Source organism: Vulpes vulpes, chromosome 13 (genome assembly GCF_048418805.1).
Source record: "Vulpes vulpes isolate BD-2025 chromosome 13, VulVul3, whole genome shotgun sequence".
Taxonomy (NCBI): Eukaryota; Metazoa; Chordata; class Mammalia; order Carnivora; family Canidae; genus Vulpes; species Vulpes vulpes.
In genome coordinates this window covers 146,869,943-146,893,625 of record NC_132792.1, presented here as the reverse complement: position 1 = coordinate 146,893,625, position 23,683 = coordinate 146,869,943, and the positions used below count along the sequence as shown (strand labels likewise).

The following is a 23,683-nucleotide window of genomic DNA, read 5'->3' as shown; positions in this document are numbered from 1 at the left end:
TGAACCTAATTTTACAATATGAAATTACATTAGGAGAATTTCATTCACTTCTCCTTAAGTTAAATAAATATTTTTGTTCTAACAGATGTGGTATCTATGTAAGTAATCATAGATAAATATTTTTGAATGCCTACTATTTTGTCACAAACAGTTGACTCTTTGCTGAACATTTGATTCTTTGGAGCATTCATTCATTCTCCAGATATTTATTGAGCACCTACTTTATGCCAGTCCCCATGCTAGATGCTGGGGTTGCAGTGGTGAGCAAAAGCAGACAAGGGACGAAGATTGCTACAAAATAAGGGTGCTTGCTATTTTATTCTTTAATACCTCTGTTTGGTACTCTGTCTCCTTCAAGTATCTAATATAAGGCTATGTACATCATGGTGCATATAGAAAATGCTTCTTAAAAGATGGAACTGAAATTGTAATTGGTGTGTATAGATTAAGTTGAGCTTTAGGTTTTAACTGAACCTGAAAAAGGGTGGGAATACAGAAGAGGAAACAAGGACAGTTGAAATGATGGAATTATGAACATGTACAAGATTTATTTTTAAAGCTATTTCTAGGAATTATGAACATGTACAAGATTTATTTTTAAAGCTATTTCTATAAGTTCTAAATACCTGATGCATGAAACACTAGCAACTAAGATATTTTGTAAAATCTTAGAGCTGAAAGATTTAGGGAAGTCATCTACTCAAAGTTTCCATCAGTGCAGGGTGTCCTTTTGTTATCCACTCATTATAGTGCCTGACATTTTCAGTGAAATGGAGATCATTCCCTCACTATCTGTTCTATTTTGGAGATAACAACAATAATTTATTCGTTCCAGGCATTAAGGAGGGCACATGATGAGATGAGCACTGGGTGTTATAGTATATGTTGGCAAATTGAATTTAAATAAAATCTTTAAAAATTATTTAATGAACTAAAATCTACTTTGCTATAACTTTCCCTTGTTGATCTTCTGCTTTTTTTGAGCTACATAAAATCAATTTAATTGCTTTTCTACATCTCTTTTAAGATGCATAGAAACATGCTCAGTAAGTATTTTTTGAATAAATGAGTGGCTGGCCCTTCAGACTTTCTCACCTAGATACTTTAATTTTTTTTTTTTTTTTTTTTTTTAATTTATGATAGTCACACAGAGAGAGAGAGTCAGAGACATAGGCAGAGGGAGAAGCAGGCTCCATGCACCAGGAGCCTGATGTGGGATTCGATCCCAGATCTCTAGGATCGCGCCCTGGGCCAAAGGCAGGCTCTAAACCGCTGCGCCACCCAGGGATCCCTCACCTAGATACTTTAAAGGGGACATGGGGTTAAGTCAGTTTTATAAAAACAGACGTAAGACTGCTTATGTAATGGAGGGGACCAGTGATAGCCAGTTCAGAATGGTTTTCACAGTTATACAGAGGCAAACAGAATGTTTTTTTATAGAGACAAATGAAATAAACATAATCCAAATTTAAATATATATCAGACTTTATGTTGTTTGAAGCTCTTTGAGAAAACACACCTTGGTTTAATAGGTTAGCATTTTATATAATGGTATTGGCTTCCCCATTAACCCTATGCCATTGAACCATAGACAGTCTAAAATAAATCTTGGCTAATGTTAACATTTTATTTAAAATTAGAGTTTGCATTTCTTGAGTACATACAAGATTAAATAGTTGGAGGGACTATATTAACTCTCAGGAAATTACCCCCCAAATTAAAATATGCCAGGAATAATCTGTAGTGAGAGTAAGCCCCAAATGGAATAAATTTGAGTTGGTGCTACAGTGCAAATTTTGGTTCTTAATTGGGAAATTCAGAAAAGTTTTATTTGGTATTCTTTTCTTTTTATATAAATATTGTCTGTTAGAGAAAACTGCATATTTTTCCACCATGTTCATAAATTTTTTTGTGGCACTGTTATATTCCCATACTTAACATAATGAAAGGCTCAGAAAAAATCTTTGTTGGATAAATAGATGATTGTATAATTTAGTATGTTTGACATTTCATATTTTTAAAAATGTTTTCTTTTCCTATATTAGTGGTGAGTGAAGATCCTGTAATCAGCCTGCGTAGACCCCCTCTAAGAAGTCCAAGATCTGGTAAGAGATTGTTTTGTCTATTGGTTTGTTTCATAAATATATTCTATTTTTAAATAGGTTAGTACATGTACTCATATGGTTCAAAATTTTTAAGTTATAAATATGCAGTGAAAGTCTCCCTGGCCCCTTTATCCTTTACCCACTCAGTGTGCTCATCAGAGGCAACCAATGTTTTCAATTTCTTAGGTATTTTTTTAGAGCTATTCTATGGCGATACAAGGAAATTCATGTATCAATGATATTTTCCTTTCTTTTTAACACAAATGTTAGCCCAATAAACACTCTTTTCTGCACCTTCCTGTTGTCTGTTTCTATTTTTACTTAACATACTAACACATCTTTCCATATACGTGTATAAAGGGCTTCTTCATTCTTTTCAAGAGGTTGTTCTTATATGTTGCTATGATTCCTTTTGTTAGCATGATGATTTTAAACTAGGATCAGGGACTTTTTACTCTTCCCAGCATAATGCTACTAAAAAAAAAAATCAAGACTGAGGCTTTATAGCTCAGGGCTATAAAATTGATCAAAATCATTTACATTTCTTTTTGACTACAACTTCTAAAAAATGTTGCTCTTAAGTTGATTTTGTGACTATGAATGAAAACTAGTAAAATTATTCCAAGCAATCTACTTCTGCTTCATTTTCAGGTTTATTAGCCCATAAGGGTGCTTTATCATGGAACTGAAAAAGAACCTTATTTATCTTCACATTAGATTTCTACTCAATCCTTTCCTTCAAGAAAGAATTAAAATGGTTTTTTTTTTTTAATGGATGGATAACTGTTCTTTTAAGTATTATAATGATAAAGATCTGTTAAGGTTTTAATGAAGAACCTGTGGTTAAAAAAAAAAACATATGAATGCATTTCCTTTTAAGCTCTAATCATTTTCTTGCTATCTCTCTTGCAGATTCGGCCTACAAAACAAATGGAAATACTAAAATGAGTGAATTAGGTTTGTTTCTCTCTAATTCATTTAGGTTCTTTTTGAGGATTTTGATTATCAGAATACAAGAATGTACACATTCTGTCATGGGCTTGAGAATATTATGTTGTTCATTATCTCAGCTTGTGGGACACTGTCCCTATGGCCATGATTTTTCTTAATCACCCTGCTTTTTATTCTATCTGAAATTATGTCTTTTGTTATATTATTTAAACTTACATATGTATATGTAATAACAAATGCATTTTAATTTTCATTAGACTTTTTAAAATTCACACTCCTGAGAGGAAAGGGGATATCAGCTTATACATTCACATTTTTTCTTAATTTAGAAAGTGAATTTGAGATGTTTTTCTTAGGAAGTTCAGTGTCCTTTGCCACATTTGTTGAACTGGTTTAAATGGTTTCCAGTGTTTGCCTCATGTTGGATGTGAGATACCAAGATCCATGGCTTTAAGTGAACCTACATTGATTGTGGTTGGACTTGGTTTTAAGTTACAGTATTTTTCTATATTTAGAGATGACTCAAAAGGAAGGAAGCTTCCTTTTTTTTTAAATAATGAATTGCAACTTCTTTGAAATTCATCTTTAAGTTCAGGCTGTTTCTTAGAGACTTCAGGATTTAGTGTCTGGCTACTGAAAATGATCCTTACAGCATGCAACTCATGTGTAACTCATAGCCACCAGAATTTTTCAAGTTCTCTATTTAAAAACTTCAAAAATTTTTAAGTGGTAGTATCTTAATTGGAAGAGAAGTTGGAGCTGAAATAATCTAGCACTTTTCCTTTCTATGCTAGGTTTAGAAATTATAAGTACTTTATAATAAGAACTAACTTTTTAAAAATTGCCTTCTGGTTTAAAAAAATAATTCTACAGGGTTAATAGAAAATGGCATCCTCTGATTCTTTTTCATAGTAATGTTAGTACCTATTAGAGGATTAAAAATGGCTATTCATGAGCTTGAATACTGCTGATAATCTCCAGCTATTCTTTATACTCTCCTTCCTGCTGCCCCATACTGACTCTGTCCTCAAAAGCATGATTGGCATTTAATAATCCTAAAGGTGTCTATACAGGGGATCAGCCTCTGAGTAAAATCTGACCCTGCAGTCCTGTTTTTGTATAGCCCATGAACTAAGAAAAGAGACCCCATGTGGCTTGCAAAGCCTCAAATATTTACTATTTGGCCCTTTATGGAAAAAGTTTACCACTCCCTGGTTTATAACGGTGGCAGAAATAAAGACAGCAAATCACCCAAAGTGTCATTTGTTTGTTTTAAGAGTAAATTTTAGAGAGTTACATACTTGCTTGGACATAGATTTATTGTAGCACTATACACACACACACACACACACACACACACACACATCTTGTACCTGTATGGATAGCACAAGAAGACTGTCCCTAGAGACTGTCATGGAGACATAACGACTCTTATATTCTCTCATCTTCTCTGAGAAAGCATGAGAGCCTCACTTATGAAATCTTCCTATATTTGTCAATAGGCAAAACACAAAATAAGCAAAGTTTTATTTCCTTGAATATCCTTCACTTCTCACACCAACACATTCACTAAGTCTCTAGGAAGAGAAATTCTCTAATAATTTGTATTAGAGACCTGGAACTTTGTATTTTCCTTAAAAACTGTGGCCAAGCAAAAGAAAGGGGTACACTTAGTGGTTTGTTTCACCAGAAGAGATAGTTGTAGGTGATCTGTTCTTACAGCAAATGCATAGGACTTCTGAAAGTACCTTTTCCTAATTGGTTTGAGATAATTGGGAAAGTAGTACCTCCTCAGCAGCTCCTTTAATTATTGCCATCTGTCTACTAAGTGCCACAGCTTTTATATTCTTTTTATTCCTCTTGGACCCACTTTATTTGGAAATGGGGTGGGAAAGACTCTAGGCCTGCTGGGCCTGCAGCACTGCTTGCACCTGGCTGATCTGCTAGTCAACACTAGAGCCTGCCATACCACTCTAGGCAGCTCTACATAGTACCACAGGCAGCTCATGTCACCTAAGACCAGGGGGCTGATGGTCTATAGCTCCATCAGCAACAGCTGATTGAGAGTGACCTCTTTGGTCTTGGCCATGAACACAGCTTTCTTGGAGCTCTTGTGATCTTGTAGGAATGGCATCCTTTTGTGAACCAGGTAATAGGTAAAGTCAGTGGCCAGTATGTCTGGACCGATTGATGCCATGTTCTCACAGGGAATCTGGGGGACACCAGTGCAGGGGAGTGGTGAGTCCTGAGGACCCTGGATGGTGAAGCTGCCAGCCTGAGGCCCAGGCTCTACCCCTCTTAACCAGGACATCCCCAGCCTTGGGCAGATGTACTCTAAGTACATCTTACCCAACCTATTCTCCCTGCTTTGCCACAACTTTTATAATACTTTAATTTTTTTTTATTAAAGATTTACTGCTCCAAACAAGAGTTTAATTTCCTAAAGCTTCTGTATGAGCATAGGGAATAATAATACCTTAAAAAAAATAAGTGTTTTAGCCATCTACATGTAGAAGCCAAGGAGTTTAATATAAAGGAAGATGAATACAAAAGAGGGAAGTGAAATTAAAACTTCCATATCATCCTATATGCTGCTGATTCATCAAAGATTGTATTTAAATATATATTCTTTGCAGCTTAGGTTAAAAGGATGAGAATGGAATGTTTAAAACCTTGCATGAAACCTAATTACTAAACACTGATTCCACACTATTTTCTTGAGTTGTTAAGTAATGTTGTCATGGTATGAGAAATATTAACAAAAGCCCTAACTTAAGAGTTTTTATTCTGTGATACCAAAATCTATTCGTTTATTAGATACACATTTATTTTTAACAACTTCATATATATATATGTATATATATATCAACTATAAATATATATATGAAATCAGTGACTGTCCTAAATGCTTAGAACCATAAAGATCCATAACATTTTTTTTCTAGCTCTTACAGCACATGATCTAATACAAAAGAAAAGTTAGAAAAATTATTGTAATGTTGTGTTAAAATGGCGGTATGTGTATGTGATAGGCTGGAGAAGTGCCCTACTCTGCAGGAGAGGTTGGGAAGGTTTCATGGAGGAAATGGCATTTGACTTGGGTTTTGAAGAATGAGTAGCAAGCAGAATGGGGAAAGAGATTTGCAAATACTTGTAAATGTCTTGTAATAGACATCTTCAGAGTTTGTATAATATGAGAAACTCTTTTGCATTAGAGTCAACAGTCTCTAATTAGCTATCTCTAACTCTGAGATATCTTATGCTAAATGACTTTAGGATGACATTCTAATAGTAGAGTTGGAATTCTTGACCTAAAATGAAAACCATGTTTTAAAAAATGTGAATATAGGCAAGACAATGGGTAGACTGACATGATGATGGTTATTATCAAATCAAATAATCCTATGAGATTTATTTTTATTTAGAACATCCAATCCATAAGATATCATTGTATTATGAATGAAGCACAATGATATTAGTGATACTGTCAAACCTTGTTTCACATTATTGTCTTGAATATATTGATAAATATTGTTAGAAACATAAAACTCTAAAGAAAGGACCTTAAAGATTAGAATCAAAGCTTTTAAAAGTGTTCAAAAATAGATAAAATCCATGATTTATTGAATACTTAATAAGTGTATAAAAAAATAAATGGGGAGCTCCCTTGTGTAAGTTAATGAAAAAAATAATTCTTAAATTCTCCCCCAAGCTAATTAGATAACACATACATAAACAAAGGAAACTGAACTTTAAGCAACTTGTATATGAGGGATTAATTATTAGATGAATTATCTCTGAACAAATTGACCTGGAGTTTAAAAAGTATCCAGAAATAAATTAGGGTCTAAAAGGGAGAGATAACGGCACTATTCATTTTTTTGCTGGTAGCTCAATGAAGGAATATACAGATTCTAAAATCAATTCAGCTTTAAATTTTGCTATACCAAGTAATTTTTAAATTATATAAAATGTAATGCCCACTATAAATGTAACTTTAGCAAAGCTGCTGTTTTAAATGAGTTATACTTAGAAATTATTGGAACCTCAGAAGAATTCAGCCTTCTTCCTTTTCTTCATCAATTTATTTTAAAAATTATTGAGATTTCTGGTTTCCCTCCCGTCCACATGTAAGAAGCTTGGAAGTCACCATGCCAGCCTAATAACAGATAAACACAACTGAAAAATCAAAAACTTTTTGGATATGTGAGAAAGGAGAGAACACAGGACGAACCCCTGCCTCCTAGAGTAGAGAGACAAATACAGGTTATCATGGCTTCCCAAGAGCAAAGACTCAGTGAGACCTCTGCAGGAACCAGTTCTGTGGTGGGAGAACCTGAACTGTAACTTATTGCAGGGTGCTCAGTGCAGAGAAGTTAGAGTTAAAAATGCCTAGGGAACCCAGTTGTCACAGAGTCCCTACTGTACTGTGAGATTTACCTCTAGGAACTTGACCAAATCATGCTTTGGAGAGGAGAAGGGGGGAAAGGAATCATTTTTAAATATGCCAGAGCACTCTGTTCTTAACAAGGCTTGCCTTCAGGGTAGTCTAGTTAACCAGAGCCTGACCTACTGAAGTATCATCAAAGCCCAACTGACTTGGGAGAAGGAAAATACCCTACTCCATGCCACTCTAGACAACCTGTCTCACCTAAGGAGGAAAGAAAAATATTGAAAACCACTTGTGAAGTTCACAGTTCAGAGACATAAACTCATTGAAAGAATTACAGGACTGTGGAGCCCTTTCCCTCCCCTAGACAGCATACACAGATTGACAATGTAAACAAATAGAAATCCTAAGAATCAAATAGTAGAGATAAAAAAAAAAAAAAAAAAAAACAAAACAACACTGACATACTAGATTGGACATGGCTGAGAAAAAAATTTCTGTGCGAGGGGGCATACTGATAGAATATTAAAATAAATGCTAATATGTGATAGAGATGTTAACTCTAATGCTGTTGTGGTAAGATGGTATATAAATGTATCAAGTCAACATGTAATATACAAACTTACACAATATTATGTGTCAATTATATCTTAATTGTAAAAAGTAGAATTTCCAACCAAAAAGCAGAGGAAACTAGGACTGAAAAAGACAACATCCAAGTATACCACTATAAAATGTGTGACATACACTTAAATGGGAGTGCCAGAAGAAGAAAAAAAGGAATAGAAGAAATATGTGAAACAATAATGACTAAGAGTTTCCCCAAGTTAATGTTCACACCAAATTACAGATTCAGGAAGCTCAGAAAACACAAAGCAAAATAAATGCAAAAGCAACAACAACAAAAACCCACCTTAGTATTTACCATTTTCAAACTACAGAAAATCAGAGATAAAGAAAACCTAAAAGAAGCTAGAGGAAGAAAACACCTTACCTATAAAGGAACAAAGATAAGAATTACATTCATCTTCTCTTTAGAAACCATATAAGCAAGAAGAGATGGAGTAAATGATTTTAAATGTTGAGAGAAAAAAAGCTGGGATTCTCTATTTTGCAAGATCATCTTTCAAAGGATAAAGCCTTTAGCCAGGCTGACTAAGGAAAAAAAGAAAAACTAAGAAAGATAAATTACTACAGATAGAAGCAGAGGAAATACTTCCTAACTCATTCTGTGAGGCCAGCATTCCCCTAATACCTAAACCAGACAAATACAAGAAAACAAAACTACAGATCAATATCTCATGAACACAGCGGGAATGATCTTCCACAAGATATTAGCGAAATGAATCCAAATTAGGGGCACCTGGCTGGTTCAGTCAGTAGAGCATGCAACCTTTAATCTGGAGGTTGTGAATTCTAGCTCCAAATTGGGTGTAGAGATTACTTGAATTTAAAAAAAAATAAATCTTAATAAAATAAATCTTAACACACACACTACAGCCAAGTAGGATTTGTCCCTAGTATGCAAAGCTGGTTCAACATTTGAAAATTTATCACATCAACAGACTAAAAAAGAAAAATCACATGATTATATTGATAGATGCAGAAAAAGCATTGATAGAATCCAACTCCCATTCATGATAAAAGCTCTCAGTATACTAGGAATAGAGGGGATCATCCTTAACTTTAAAATGCTACAAAAAATCTTACAGCTAACATAATGGTGAGAAACTGGAAGCTTCTGTATTAGTATCAGTGCTAAAAAGAAATAAGCTATCAAGCCATGAAAAGACCTGAAGGAACCCAAATGCATATTTAGGCTTAGATGTCCCTGCTTACCACTCCTTATCAACATTGTATTTTTTTTAAATTTTTTTAAATTTTTACTTATTTATGATAGTCACAGAGAGAGAGAGAGAGGCAGAGACACAGGCGGAGGGAGAAGCAGGCTCCATGCACCGGGAGCCTGATAGGGGATTCGATCCCGGGTCTCCAGGATCGCGCCCTGGGCCAAAGGCAGGCGCCAAACCGCTGCGCCACCCAGGGATCCCTCCTTATCAACATTGTGCAGGAAATTCTAACTAATGCAGTTAAGACAAAAGGAAACCAAAAGTATACAGGTTGGGAAGGAAGAAATAAAACTATCGTTTTTCACTGGTAACATGATTATCAATGTAGAGAATCGAACAGAATGGACAAAAAATAGAAACTAACAATTATAGCAAGGTCAAAGGATGCAAGGTTAATATACCAAAGCTAATCACTGTCCTACATAATAACAATGAACAAGAAAATTTTGAAATTAAAAACAATACAATTTACAAAGCATCCCCTGCCCTGGGAGTAAAATATTTAAGTATGAATCTAAGAAGATATGTACAAGATGTATATAAGAAAAACTACAAAACTGATGAAGTAAAAGAATTTACTAAAAAAAAAAAAAAAAATGGAGAGCTATTCCACATTAATGGATGTGAAGATTGTTGTCAAGATGTCAGTTCTTGTCAACTTAATGTATAGATACAGTGCATTTCCAATCAAGATCCCAATAACTTATCTTGTGGATAGTGAAAAATTTAAGTTTATAGAGAGAATTGAAAGATCCAGAATAGCCAACACAGTATTGAAGAACAAAGTAGGAGGGTTCAACCTCAAGACGTACTATAAAGCTCCAGTAATTGAGATAGTGTGGTATGGGTAAAAGAATAGACCAATTGATCAATAGAATATAATACAGAACCCATAAATAGACCCATGTGTGGTCAACTGATACTTGACAAAGGAGCAAAGGCAATACAATGAGGCAAAAATAGTCTTAAATGGCACTAGAACAAGTGGATCTACATGCAACAAGTGAATCTAGAGACAGATCTTAAACCCTTTACAAAAATTAACTCAAAATGTATCACAGACCTAAATATAAATTTTTTAAAAATTAGGAAACTCCTGGAAGATAATGGGAGAAAACCTAAAGGACTTTGGGTATGGTGATACCTCTTTAGATATAAACCAAAAGCACAACCCGTGAAAGAATTGGTAAGCTGAACTTCATTGAAGTTATAAACTTCTGCTCTGCAAAAGACAATGATGAGAGAATAACACAAGCCACAGACAGAGCAAATAAAGGACAATTATCCAAAATATACAAAGAACTCTTAGAATTCAATGATAAAATCTGATTTGAAAATGAACCAAAGACTCAACAGACACCTCAACAACAGATACACAGATGGCAAATAAACATATGACAGATGTTCTACATTATACATCATCAGGGAAGAGCAGTTTAAAACAAAATACCACTACACACCTATTAGAATAGCCAAAATCCAGAAAAATGGTAGCACCAAATGCTAACAAGAATGTAGAATAACAGGAACTCATTCATTGCTAGTTGTAATATAAAATGGTACAAACACATTGACGACAGTTGGATGATTTCGTACAAAACTAAGCACATTCTTACCATACAATCCAGCAATTACACTGCTTAATATTTACCCAAAGGAGTTGAAAATTTAATGTTCACACAAAAGGCTGAAAACACGTTTATAGCAGCTTTATTCATAATTGCCAAAACTTGAAAGCAACCAAAATGAATTTCAGTAGGTGACTGGATAAAACTAGCACCTCCAGACAATGCAGTATTATTCAGTGCTGAAAAGAAATGATCAAGCCATGAAAAGACATTCAGGAACATATATGGGATTCTGGAAAAGGCAAAACTATTGAGATAGTAAAAAGATTAATGGTCGTCAAGGGTTTGAGGGTGGTGGTAGTGACAGGGAAAGGATGAATAAGATAGAGCACAGAGGATTTTTAGAGCATGAAAATATGATACCATGGATACATGTCATTATACATTTGTCTAAGCCCACAGAATGTGCAACACCAAGAGTGAGCTATAATGTAAATTAGTGTCTTTGGGTGATAATGATGTGTAAATGTAGGTCCATCAGTGATACCACTGTCAAACAAATATACCACTCTGGTGGGGATGTTGATAATGGAGGCTATGCAGGTGTGAGGCAGGGACCATAAATCTACCTTTTCCTCAATTTTGCTGTGAATCTTAAATTGCTCCAATCCAAAAAAAAATAATTATCATTGCTGACTATATGCCATTATAAACAAGACTGATGCAGTAGTAGATAAGTAGTAGACTAGAAATTAGAAGAAGCTTTGTTCAAATCTTTTTTTTTTTTTTTTTTTTATCACTTGTTCTGGTACCCTTAGAAAAGTCACTTAGTATCTCTGAGCCTTATCTAGGAGACTATTCCTTGTGACGTTATGGGAATCATATGGCAGACATGAAGATTTTTTTTTTAAACTAGCAGTGTACAAATATCAAGGGCTTAACTATTAAGATATTAAGATAATGACTTAAGAGGTAACCATTGATTCTTAATAAGGAACCATCTTGTGTGTGCTATGGGATTAATTATAGGAATGAAGAAAGTAAACTGCTGTACAAAAGAGAAGTACAATAATAGTTGTATGCTTAGAAAACTCCAAAAAAGGGAGTGATACCTTTTTGTACGAATGGAAATATCCATGAAAAAATTTTAAGAGAATAGTACTAAGGCAAGTTTGACTTTGACTTTGAGTGTAGGAATCTAGCAAATAGAATGAGAATACAGCAAACCTATAGAGACTGGAATATTTGTTAACAGAGAATTTAATGTTTTCTGCAAACAGGTCACATTTTATGTATGTATGTATGTATGTATGTATGTATGAATTGGAGTTCAATTTGCCAATATATAGCAGAACTCACCGAGTGCTCATCCCATTGCCCCCCTCAGTGAACAGGTTATGTTTTAGAGTACAAATGGAATCTGTGGCTGAAGGAAGAATAAACTCTTCCTAATTCTAGTTTATGTCAGACTTATTTCTGAAATAACCTAGAGGGAAATAATATATATTTCTTAAGGTTTAATAGAAAAAAAAATTTAGTCTGTCTTTATGTTCACTTTCCTAAATTACATGCACAAATTACAAGGTACAAACAAGTACCTTGTTTATGGTTGAGCCTTAGCTTTTGATATTATGTATGATATGTCTGCTTTTCTTTTCTAGAAGCCACCAGTGTCCAACAGAAGGTCAATTTTTCTGAAGGAGGTATTTTCTTTTAAAATATTCTAAATCTTTTTTTTCCCCATTAACATGAGCAATTTTGACAGGTACTTCAGAGAGAGGAGAAAATGTGTTTTTCTTCAGAAAAACAAAAATCCATGCCTGCCTGAACTCATAATTGGGCAGGTGAAATAGGATAGAGTGAGTGATGATAACCTTTTTATGAATTTCAAGGATCTTTTTTCTGAGTTACTAGTTAGTAAAGCTAATAAACAATTCTGGCGTATTCTGGCCTTTGATTATGGTATTAATCATTTTTTCCAAATTCTCATAATCAGTCTATGAATAGCACAATAAAATCTAGTCCCTTTTAAAGCCCACCATAATCTAAGGGTGACCTGCATACTGAAATGTTTGTATATGGGTGTGTGTATACCTCCTCCTTTCCAAAACACAGATGGACACATGTAAGCACATGTGTGTGCATATACTAGTCTTGTCTGAATTTACATGCAACATGTAGTTCCCTCCATAAGGTAAAATTTTTCCGCTATTTAACGCTCATTTGTTTAGTCTTCAACTCTACAATAAAGGCTCGATATAATGTTGTAGATACTACTCTGAATATTTGTTTGAGATAGAATTATGTGCTTCAGAGAACAGTAATAAGCTCAGTTTTAGCTTATATGAAAATTTGTGATCCAGAATAGTAAACATAATAAATAGCAATTCTATATCTGATAATTGAGAGGCTTCATTTTAATGTTTAATTACTTGTTTTTTAATCTAGATCCTCAGAGAATTAGAATAGACTATATACTAGTGTCTTATTTACTTCTTTTTAGGAGAAACTGAACAGGATGATCAAGACAGCTCTGACAGTGATATTACTACTAATAAGGTCAGATCCAGGGATTCTCTTGATTCTGCAGGTAACTTTGCTTTATATACATATGACTATATCTTAGGAGCTGTCTTTTTAGTTAAAATATAAAGGTATTTTGTGAATATGCTTTTTAAAATACTGCAAAGTATTTTCCTTATAACGACTTTTTAAAAAGCTGTATACTTTTTAAATATTTATTAAAATTACTGATTCCATATGTGCATCTGATTAGTACTGTAATGCCATGTAATATCTAAACAAGTCACTCTTTAGCCTACTTTGATTATGTATGGAATATAAGATATTTTGGGGGCTTAAAAGAAGAGAGTTATTTGTAGTTTTTTAAAAAAAATTATAGAGAGGGGCACCTGCGTGGCTCAGTCAGTAAGCGTCTGACTTTAGCTCAGGTCATGATCCCAGGGTCCTGGAATTGAGCCCCATGTTGGGTTCCTTCCTTAGTAGAAAGTCTACTTGTCCCTCTCCCTCTGCCTGTCCCCCTCCTTGTGTACTGATGTGCATGCATATATGCATGCTCACTCTTTCTCTCTCAAATAAAATCTTTTTTAAAAATTTAAAAATCTTAGAGAAACTGATCTCATTGGCAGTTATACTCATTACACTATTAGGAATGTTAGTTAGCTTTTAGGAAGTTTTTATATACCTAGATAATTGCTTTTACCCCTGGATTGTCCAGATTAACCCCAGATTAGTAATAAACATTTGATTATTCATGTGAATCTGTGTTTTATTAAAGGGAAGAGTTAACTGAAGAGAAAAAAAAATACCAATTAAGGCTTAAGAGGATGCTGAACCAATTTGTAAACTCTGTCAATTATGAATAATTTTAAATTTTAGTCCTATGAAAGAGTAATTCTCCACTTTAGCCTCACCACTTTTTGAGAATTTCCATAATTCCTGTTTTACTTCATCATTCCATTTTAAAAATAAGCTCAAAGCTGCTTTATGGGCATTGAGTATTCTTTATATTTCCCACCCTTCCTCATTTTCCCCCAATCTTTCTTGATACAGAAATCCCAAAGAAGATATGCACCATTTTAGCATAGTGGTTAAGAACATGGGCTCTTGAGGCAGAATCGCTGGGTTTCACCCCTCTACTACTAGGTTTGTGCCTTCAGGCCATTACTTAACTTCTGTTCCTCAGTTTCCTCATTTGGGTTCTTAAGAGGTTAAATTAATTCACATGTGCAAGCACCTAGAAAGTACCTGTCATGTAGAAAACACTTAAATTAAGTGTTCTTATTAGTTTTGGTATTATGTATACACAAAGCTCTAAAATGAGAGACTGATTAAGCCATTCATATAGCCAATAGTTTAATGCCATTGCTACCAGCTTATAGCTCTTTGAAACTACATAAACCACAGGTTCTGTGATCCCTTTAGAATTCTAATAAATTTTCTTTTTTAAAAGATTTTATTTATTTATCCGTGAGAGATACAGAGAGAGGCAGAGACATAGGCAGACGGAGAAGGAGGCTCACTGCAAGGAGCCTGATGCAGGACTCAATCCCAGGACCCTGGGATCACGACCTGAACTGAAGGCAGATACTCAACCACTAAGCAACCCAGGCTCCCCTAAAATTCTATTAAATTCTTAGTGAAGCACACACCTGCATGCAGAAGAAAACTCTAAAGAACAAAAAGAGGAGCATGTTAAGAAGAATATAAATCTTCCTAGATTATTTTCTGGACTAATTATCGGTGAAGAGGTACAAGAAGAAACAAGTAAAAGGGAAAAAAAGAGAGAGAGAAAGAGAGAGAGAGAGAGACGCAAACCAAGAAACAGACTCTTAACTATAGAGAACAAACTGATAGTTGCAGGGGGGTGGGGGTGGGAATGAGTGAAACAGGTGATGGGGATTAAGGGGTATACTTGATGTGATGAACACTTGGGATTGTATGGAAGTACTGAGTACCTTAATTCTACCCCTAAACTAATATTGTACTGTATATTGACTAATTGGAATTTAAATAAAAACAAAACAAAACAAAAAATCCATTGCAATGCAGGAAGAAAATATTAGAATTTCATGTATATCTATATTCTATTTCATCCACTTAAGATGTCTATTTTTGTTTTATAATAAATGCAACACATCAGTTAATATATTTCAGTAGTACATGTATATAATACGTTTTAGAGATGGATGTTCAAATTTTTTTAGTAATAGGAATATGGTAACAAAAATATTTAGCTACCACCCCTGAATATGTCAAATCCTTCTGCTTCCAAGGTAACAGTCTGATCACTTTTGAACAGATTTAGTTATGATTTCCATTTTTATATGAAAACAAGTTTTTAAAGAAGAGTAGACTAAAATATATAATATATTGACCACTTACAGGAAAAGTTTGAGGCAAATGGATATTAATGATTTCAAGAAGATCCATTATGAACTTTAAAAATGTTCCTCAACTCAAAGCTTTTATTATCTCCCTTACCTCATGCTATGTTCTATGTCTTACATTTTTTTCTTTAGAAAGTCATTAGGGAAAAGAGATAATTAAATAGTTCATTTTTTAGGTACAACATAACTCTTTAGAAACTTTTTAAAAATAAATTGTGCCCCCAAGTGTTGAATTCCCTGGAGTTTTATGGAATACTTTTGCTCTTTTGATTACACATTGTTCTCTTATAAAAATATGCATTTAAAAAGTATAGTATACTTTATAGTGTACTATGTCTATTTTTGTTTTTTTGTTGTTTTTTTAGATCAAACCACCAGATTATCAAGTCAATATGCAGAATCTTGGCAGTCATCACAAAGTAAGTAAAAGCATGTCTTAAACTCTTAAAAGTCTGTGTGTGTGGTCAAATTATTTATTTATTTATTTATTTATTTTTATTATCATTTTTTAAATTTATGATAGTCACACAGAGAGAGAGAGAGAGAGAGAGGCAGAGACATAGGCAGAGGGAGAAGCAGCCTCCATGCACCGGGAGCCCGACGTGGGATTCGATCTCGGGTCTCCAGGATCGTGCCCTGGGCCAAAGGCAGGCACTAAACTGCTGTGCCACCCAGGGATCCCCAAATTTTTTATTTTTTGAAGATTCTGTTTTCCTATTTAACATGAAGTGTTGAAAAAGAGGTATAGTGAATAAAACTCATCCAGCATCTTGAATTTGCTTCATCCCTGTACCCAAGCTTGAATTTGAATTTAAAAAATAAGAATCTGGGCAGCCCGGGTGGCTCAATGGTTTAGCACTGCCTTCAGCCCAGGGTGTGATCCTGGAGACCCGAGATTGAGTCCCACATTTGGCTGCCTGCGTAGAGCCTGCTTCTCCCTCTGTCTGTGTCTCTGCTTCTCTCTCTCTCTCTCTCTCTCTCTCTCTCTCTGTTTCTCATGAATAAATAAATAAAATCTTTAAAAAATAAAAATTAAAAAGAATCTGCATTCCATGACTGGTTGAATGTCCCTTGCTTCTCATATAAATTTGTTAATGTTTTTAGTTTAATTTAATGTAGTTTGAGCCTATTTACATGGACATATTCTAATAAGGATATAAAATTTTATATATAGTATGATTTGAGCTCTAATACGAAAGTTTGGAAGATTGGACGTACCTAGGTGGCTCAGTCAGGTAAACATCTGCCTTGGGCTCAGGTCATGATCCTAGGGTCCTGAGATGGAGCCCCACATCAGGCTCCCTGCTCAGTGGGGAGCCTGCTTTTTCCCCTCCTCCCCACTTGTGCACTCTGGCTTGTGTTCTCTGTCACTATCTCTGTCTCTCTCTCTCAAATAAATAAATAAAATCTTTAAAAAAAAAAAAAAAGCTTGGAAGGTTGAATAAATAAATAATAAACCAAGGTACAGTAAAAAGTTAATGGTAAGCTAGGTAATAGGTATATAAAAATCTTATAGGGATCCCTGGGTGGCGCAGCGGTTTGGCGCCTGCCTTTGGCCCAGGGCGCGATCCTGGAGAGCCAGGATCGAATCCCACATCGGGCTCCCGGTGCATGGAGCCTGCTTCTCCCTCTGCCTGTGTCTCTGCCTCTCTCTCTCTCTCTCTCTGTGACTATCATAAATAAATAAAATTTAAAAAAAAATTTAAAAAAAAAAAATCTTACAGCCTTGCTTACAATCTTGAAAATTCTCACAATATGTTGAGAAAATATAACAAAAGGTTGGAAAGTAATGTATTAAAGTGCTAATAACAATGATTTGTTTAGGATGGTAGAATAATTGGTGACATTTTCCTTCTGTATTTGGCTGATTATCTACAGTGGATATGTATTTCTTAGGTTAAGCAGAAATGATACAGTTTTTTCTTTTTCATTTTTAAATCAAGTCCCAGGGATCCCTGGGTGGCTCGGTAGTTTAGCATCTGCCCAGGGCCTGATCCTGGAGTCCCGGGATCAAGTCCCACATCGGGCTCCCAGCAGGAAGCCTGCTTCTCCCTCTGCCTGTGTCTCTGCCTCTCTCTGTGTCTATCATGAGTAAATAAATAGAATGTTAATCTAAAATAAATAAATAAATCAAGTCCCAGAATTTGAGTTAATTATTAATCAACCTAAAATATCCTTGTATATGAAATATACAGGGACTTTTGTTCTTTCCACCTCACCTTTTTTGAAATATGAGATTGTTTTTAAAGAAAAAGTCTTTAGAAATCTGTTTTGTAATCATTGTGTTTATAGAATTCCACTCTATTTCACTTTATCTATATTTAGTTTTTAGAAAGTTCTGGGTTTGAACTTAAAACTGTGATAAAAGCCACTGAGACACAAAAATAAATCTTGTGGAAAATTACTTGCTGAATCATCTTATATGTTTGCCTTTTGTTATTCTAAATCTTTGATTTTTGGAAGCTCTTAAAAGTATCTCGCTATATAAATTATGCTACATGCATACAGTGGAATAATTTTTAGTTATGAAAAATGAGTACTTTGTTATACTAATGAATAGATGATCAAGATATATGTCCTCAAATCTAAGATGCCATTATTTTATGTATCACTAGAAAAACCATCTAGTTAAACTATGACATATCTTTGATTATAAGATACAGCCCTAAGTCAGAGGTGTTTTTTTAAAAAGTATTTCTTGGGGTGCCTGGGTGGCTCAGTCTGTTAAGGGTCTAATCTTGGTTTTGGCTCAGGTCATGATCTCAGGTTTGTGGGATCAAGCCCCCTGTTGGGCTCTGTACTCAGCAGAGTTTATTTGATGTTCTTTTCTTTTCCCTCTCCTTCCCCTTCTGCACTTCCCTGCCACAGGTACACATGCACTCTCAAATAAATAAAATATTTTTTTAGAAAAAGTACTTATTTAAAAGCAACGAAACACATTTTAAGAAGCATGTATCTACTTTTTTAAAAAGTACTTTGTTGATAGAGACTGAGAACAAATCTGAAAGAATATTCTTATGTCTTATTTACCATGGTATTCCTGCATGTAGTAGGCACTCAATAGATATTTATGAATTTTTAAGTCATATATTTCTAGAACGATGAATTTCTTTTCTTTTTTTTTTAAAGATTTTTATTTTTATTTATTTATTCATGAGAGACACAGAGAGAGAGAGAGGCAGAGACACAGGCAGAGGGAGAAGCAGGCTCCATGCAGGGAGCCCGAAGTGGGACTCGATCCCGGGTCTCCAGGATTGCACCCTGGGCTGAAGGCGGCGCTAAACCCCTGAGCCACCCAGGCTGCCCCAAACGTTGTATTTCTTTTACAACAAGCATATATTACATTTGTATACAGAAGAAAAATTGAAAATTTATAGTGACACTTGTACCGATGGGTAGAAATAACTTTAGGGCAGATTTGATTTACTTTGCTATAATTGTTTGAAATTCATTTCTAATCATCCCATTGTATTCCTTTTACAGTTGTCCTTAGATACCATTTCAAAAGAAAAAGTAGCATCTTTCATAACAACTTTGAAATGTCCGCAATATTGCTTACATAGTATATATTAACATATATGACACCCTGAGTTTATATCTTATCCCTACTACCTCTAGATATGTAATCTTGGGCAAGTGATCAATTTCAGTGTCCTTATTTATAAAATAGGAATAATGGTATCAATCACATAAAGTGTGAGAATTAAGTAAAATTATACTTCATACCTGGTGAGCATTCAGTACATACAACTATTATTTTGATGGAATTGATCCTAAAATTGACTTATTATCCAATACTTGGATGGATACTTTGAAGTTTAGAAAAGAGAAAAAAATGAATATAATGCATATGTTTGGGACTGCTGAAAGAAAGGTCTGATTTTTGTGGAGATTTTTTTGGTTTATAGTATCCATAGTATACAAGTAAAATGTCTGTGCAGTATCATCACTGTTCTTATTTCCAAGGATTGTATGAGCCTATCTCTGTTTTTTTCTTGTAGGTCGAAACTTCAAAACTTTTGATAAGCAAACTTCTGTGCTAAGTGATTGGTTGTCTGTTCTTTTATCAGTCAAGCAATTTTGACTTTGTCAAATTTAGATTTGAATAATTGAATTGGATTGAATTGAATTGGATTGAATAGAATTTAAGTTTATTTTGCCCTTTTTGCCTTTTAATCCCGCCACACATTGGTACCAAACGTGTAATTATTCTGTGATATGGAAATGTGTTTATGACTTTTACCTAAAGTAACTTATTTGCAAGAATAAATGTTTGGTCTTTTTTCTTCTTAAATAATATTGAAATTAAGTTCAAGTATTATTGAACTCAGTCATTCTCAGACCAGAACAAAGGACTTGTACATAGTTTTGTCTATTAGATGACTGTATTTTTATTTGCTGCCTGTTTTGCTGTAAGTAGTGGCTCATCCTTTACTGGTGTGATCCTTTAATATTAACATTATCTTTTACTTCTGAACCTATTGCTTTTGTTGTTTTCCCCAACTTTGTTTTGCCTTTCTGATAGAATTACCTTGTAAGTTTGTATGGTATATATTTTCAAGGTTTATAACCTTGAAAACCTTGAAACCTTGAAAATATATATATATATATGATATATGTATTTGTTTCAGGCTCAGCATATCCAAAAAAACCTCAGGAATGGTTTGAACCAACCACAAGAATAAGAACTACGACGCAAAGTAAGTTGATAAATCTCTACCTGTTACTGAAGTAATATAAAGTTTATTTGCTGTTTTTCTTTATTATTCAACATACAAAAATATTTAGTTTTTGAGATAGGCATTTAGATTGTGATTTCATTAATAAAGAACAGCTATGATTACTATTTATTTCCTTCTGCTTGGAGTAGCAGGAGATGGTCTGACTGTAAAGTGTAAATAGTGGTGTGAGAAAGCCAGTGAATGGGGATCCCTGGGTGGTTCAGCGGTTTGGCGCCTGCCTTTGGCCCAGGGCGCGATCCTGGACCCCGGGATTGAGTCCCGTGTCGGGCTCCCTGCATGGAGCCTGCTTCTCCCTCCTTCTGTGTCTCTGCCCCTCTCTCTCTCTCTCTCTCTCTCTCTCTCATAAATAAATAAATAAATCTTTAAAAAAAGAAAGAAAAGAAAGCCAGTGAATGATGGGTATAGACTTCACAAGTTGTCAGTTCTGTCTAGCAGCAGTCCAGTCCATACATAATCAAGAAATTCTACTCTATTGACAGTACCTATTTTTTATTTGTAGCAGACTTGTTTACCCACTTAGAGCAACTCTGCTTGCCCACTATATTAAGTCATAAAGTATGAAATCTACAAATAGTATATTCATGTTTAGGGTGGATTAAATGTCACAGAATTTAAGAAATATCATAGATAGATGTGGTGAAGTAATCATGCTTTGAATTCAGTATCTATCATAATTTCTGTAGCTGTGTCCACAATAAATTTTGACTCTGTTTAAAAAAAAAACTAAGTCACCCTTAACCTTTATCCCTTCTTTACTCATCTAATCACAATAAATATCAAGATCATTAGGTATTCCCTTTTATTTAGATAATATAAAAATCCCCATCACATATCTCTTGCTCAAGAAGTGACTAACTGTAGGGGAATACCTGGCTGGTTCAGTCAGTAGAGCTTGTGACTCCATCTCAGGGTTGTGAGTTCAAACTCCATGTTGGATGTAGAGATTACTTAAAAATAAAACCTTAACAAAAAAAGGGGGGGGGGGGAATGACAGACTGTAATAGGACAAGATTACTTTGTGGTAAACAAATCTCTATAGCTTTATTTTTCCATCAGCAAAGTAGTGATGGTCACAATTCATTCATTTTCCACCCGTGAAGTTTTTTCCCACATGTGAGTTCTTCAGCTGTCTAAAACTGAAATAACATTCTGTCGTTGCTTTTTTTGTTGGCTGTCATTCTTATTTATGTATGTATGTATGTATGTATGTATGTATTTATTTATTTATTTATTTATTTATTTATTGTTCAATTTGCCAACATAGAGCGTAACACCCAGTGCTCATCCCATCAAGTGCCCCCCTCGGTGCCCATCACCCAGTTACCCCAATCCCCGCCCACCTCCCTTGCCACTACCCCTTGTTCATTTCCTAGAGTTAGGTGTCTCTCATTGTTGGCTGTCATTCTTAATGGTTGTATGTACCTTGCTATCAGAAAACCATTTCTTCTTACACTTTGCTCTTTCTGACCTATTGTAATTAGGAAGGCAAATATTAATTATTTAGCTTACTAGGATTATATTTATAAAAAGTATCAAAAATTAAAGCCAGCTGGGTGGCTCAGTTGATTAAGTGCCTGAGTCTTGACTTTGACTCAGGTCATGATCCTCAGGGTTGTAAGATTGAGCCCCAAGTCAGGCTCTAGGCTGGGTGTGGAACCTGCTTAAGATTTTATCTCTCTTTGCCCCCTACCTCTGCACTGTTCTCTCCCTCCTTCCATTACTCGAAAAAAAAAAAAAAATTTAAAACTTACTTTGTAGATCTGAGAAATACACTCTCAGAAGCAAAAATGGATGAGTTTAAGTATATACACTATGAAAAGCTCAGAGACTTTTTATTTCTTAGTTCTTAACTATATATTCTGGGTAATTAATAACAGATAAATTTCTTCCAGATTAATGAAGTATAGTACACATTGTTACCAAAAAATGTTTTTATCATTTTTATTTCCTCTGATAAGACACTGCAAATGCAAAGAGAAGGGAAAATAATTATATTAAAGATCTGATTGGAATGTAGAAATAGATAAATTGACAGCTAAGTCTTAGTACTTTATCTGTTTGCATCCCTATTTTGTCTTAGTGCACTTATTAAGACTTAAATAACTGTATACTGATTAATAGCCATCTACCATATAGAGAGAACTTTGAGAGTTATATAGAAATTACATACCAGAAATTTGCACAGTAAGGTGCAGATAACAGAATTTTTTAGACCTTTAACCACATGAGGACTAAGATAAAACAGTGAGGGGATCCCTGGGTAGCTCAGCAGTTTAGCGCCGCGTTCGGCCCAGGACATGATCTTGGAGTCCCGGGATCGAGTCCCGCGTCGGGCTGCCGGCATGGAGCCTGCTTCTCCCTCCTCCTGTGTTTCTGCCTCTCTCTTTCTCTCTATATATCTATCATGAATGAATGAATGAATGAATGAATAAATAAATCTTTAAAAAAAAAGATAAAAACAGTGAACAGTGAAAAAATATTTTCAATAAAAGTGGAAGACTGCAGTGTTGTCATACAGCCTTATAGATTTATTTTTCTTTTTCTTTTCTTTTCTTTTCTTTTCTTTTCTTTTCTTTTCTTTTCTTTCTTTCTTTCTTCTTTCTTTCTTTCTTTCTTTCTTTCTTTCTTTCTTTCTTTCTTTCTTTTTTCTTTTCTTTCTTTCTTGATTTTATTCATGAGAGGCAGAAAGACAGAGACATAGGCTGAGGGAGAAGCAGGCTCCCTTTGAGGAGCCAGATGTGGGGCTTGATCCCATGACCCTGGGATCAAAGGCTCAACCACTGAGCCACCCAGTGCTCCTAGATTCCTTTCAATCCAAAATCATCTAAAAAATTGTTTGCTTGGCATTCTGAATTTCATAGTTCATTAAAGTTACATTTCTGCTTCCTTTAGTGAGAAAAAAATTCAGTTTTAGATTTAAGTGTTCAAGAATCTGGGATTTAAAAAAAAAAATCTGGGATTTTAGGTCCTTATTGTCACCCAGTGTTAGCACCAGTTCCCTGGTAGACAGATTCCAGTTTGGGTTTCTGCCTGTGTCCTAACCTTTTGGGGAAGATGGTACAACTGTCCATTTTTTCCTATTTTCCAGGTGATGAAACAATGAGTATAGGGAAGAATTTCTGTGGAGAGGTCAGACTTCTGAGTCAGTGCTTCAGTATACATGTTTT

At 34.7% G+C, this 23,683-nt stretch overlaps 1 protein-coding gene across 4 annotated transcripts in view; it reads left to right on the top strand.

Annotated features, from left to right (window-relative positions):
* The window catches only part of TOR1AIP1 (torsin 1A interacting protein 1), a 43,300-nt gene that overhangs the window by 6,412 nt on the left and 13,205 nt on the right, over positions 1-23,683 (top strand). For 2 of the 4 annotated variants that reach the window (XM_026001124.2, XM_026001123.2), the window contains exons 3-9: positions 2,046-2,105; positions 3,018-3,062; positions 12,526-12,567; positions 13,368-13,454; positions 16,140-16,193; positions 19,776-19,817; positions 20,406-20,474. In XM_026001124.2, coding sequence (XP_025856909.2) covers positions 2,046-2,105; positions 3,018-3,062; positions 12,526-12,567; positions 13,368-13,454; positions 16,140-16,193; positions 19,776-19,817; positions 20,406-20,474 — 399 coding nt within the window. The remainder of the gene's footprint in view (positions 1-2,045; positions 2,106-3,017; positions 3,063-12,525; positions 12,568-13,367; positions 13,455-16,139; positions 16,194-19,775; positions 19,818-20,405; positions 20,475-23,683) is intronic. The other 2 variants (XM_072733264.1, XM_072733263.1) reach the window with 1 other exon arrangement.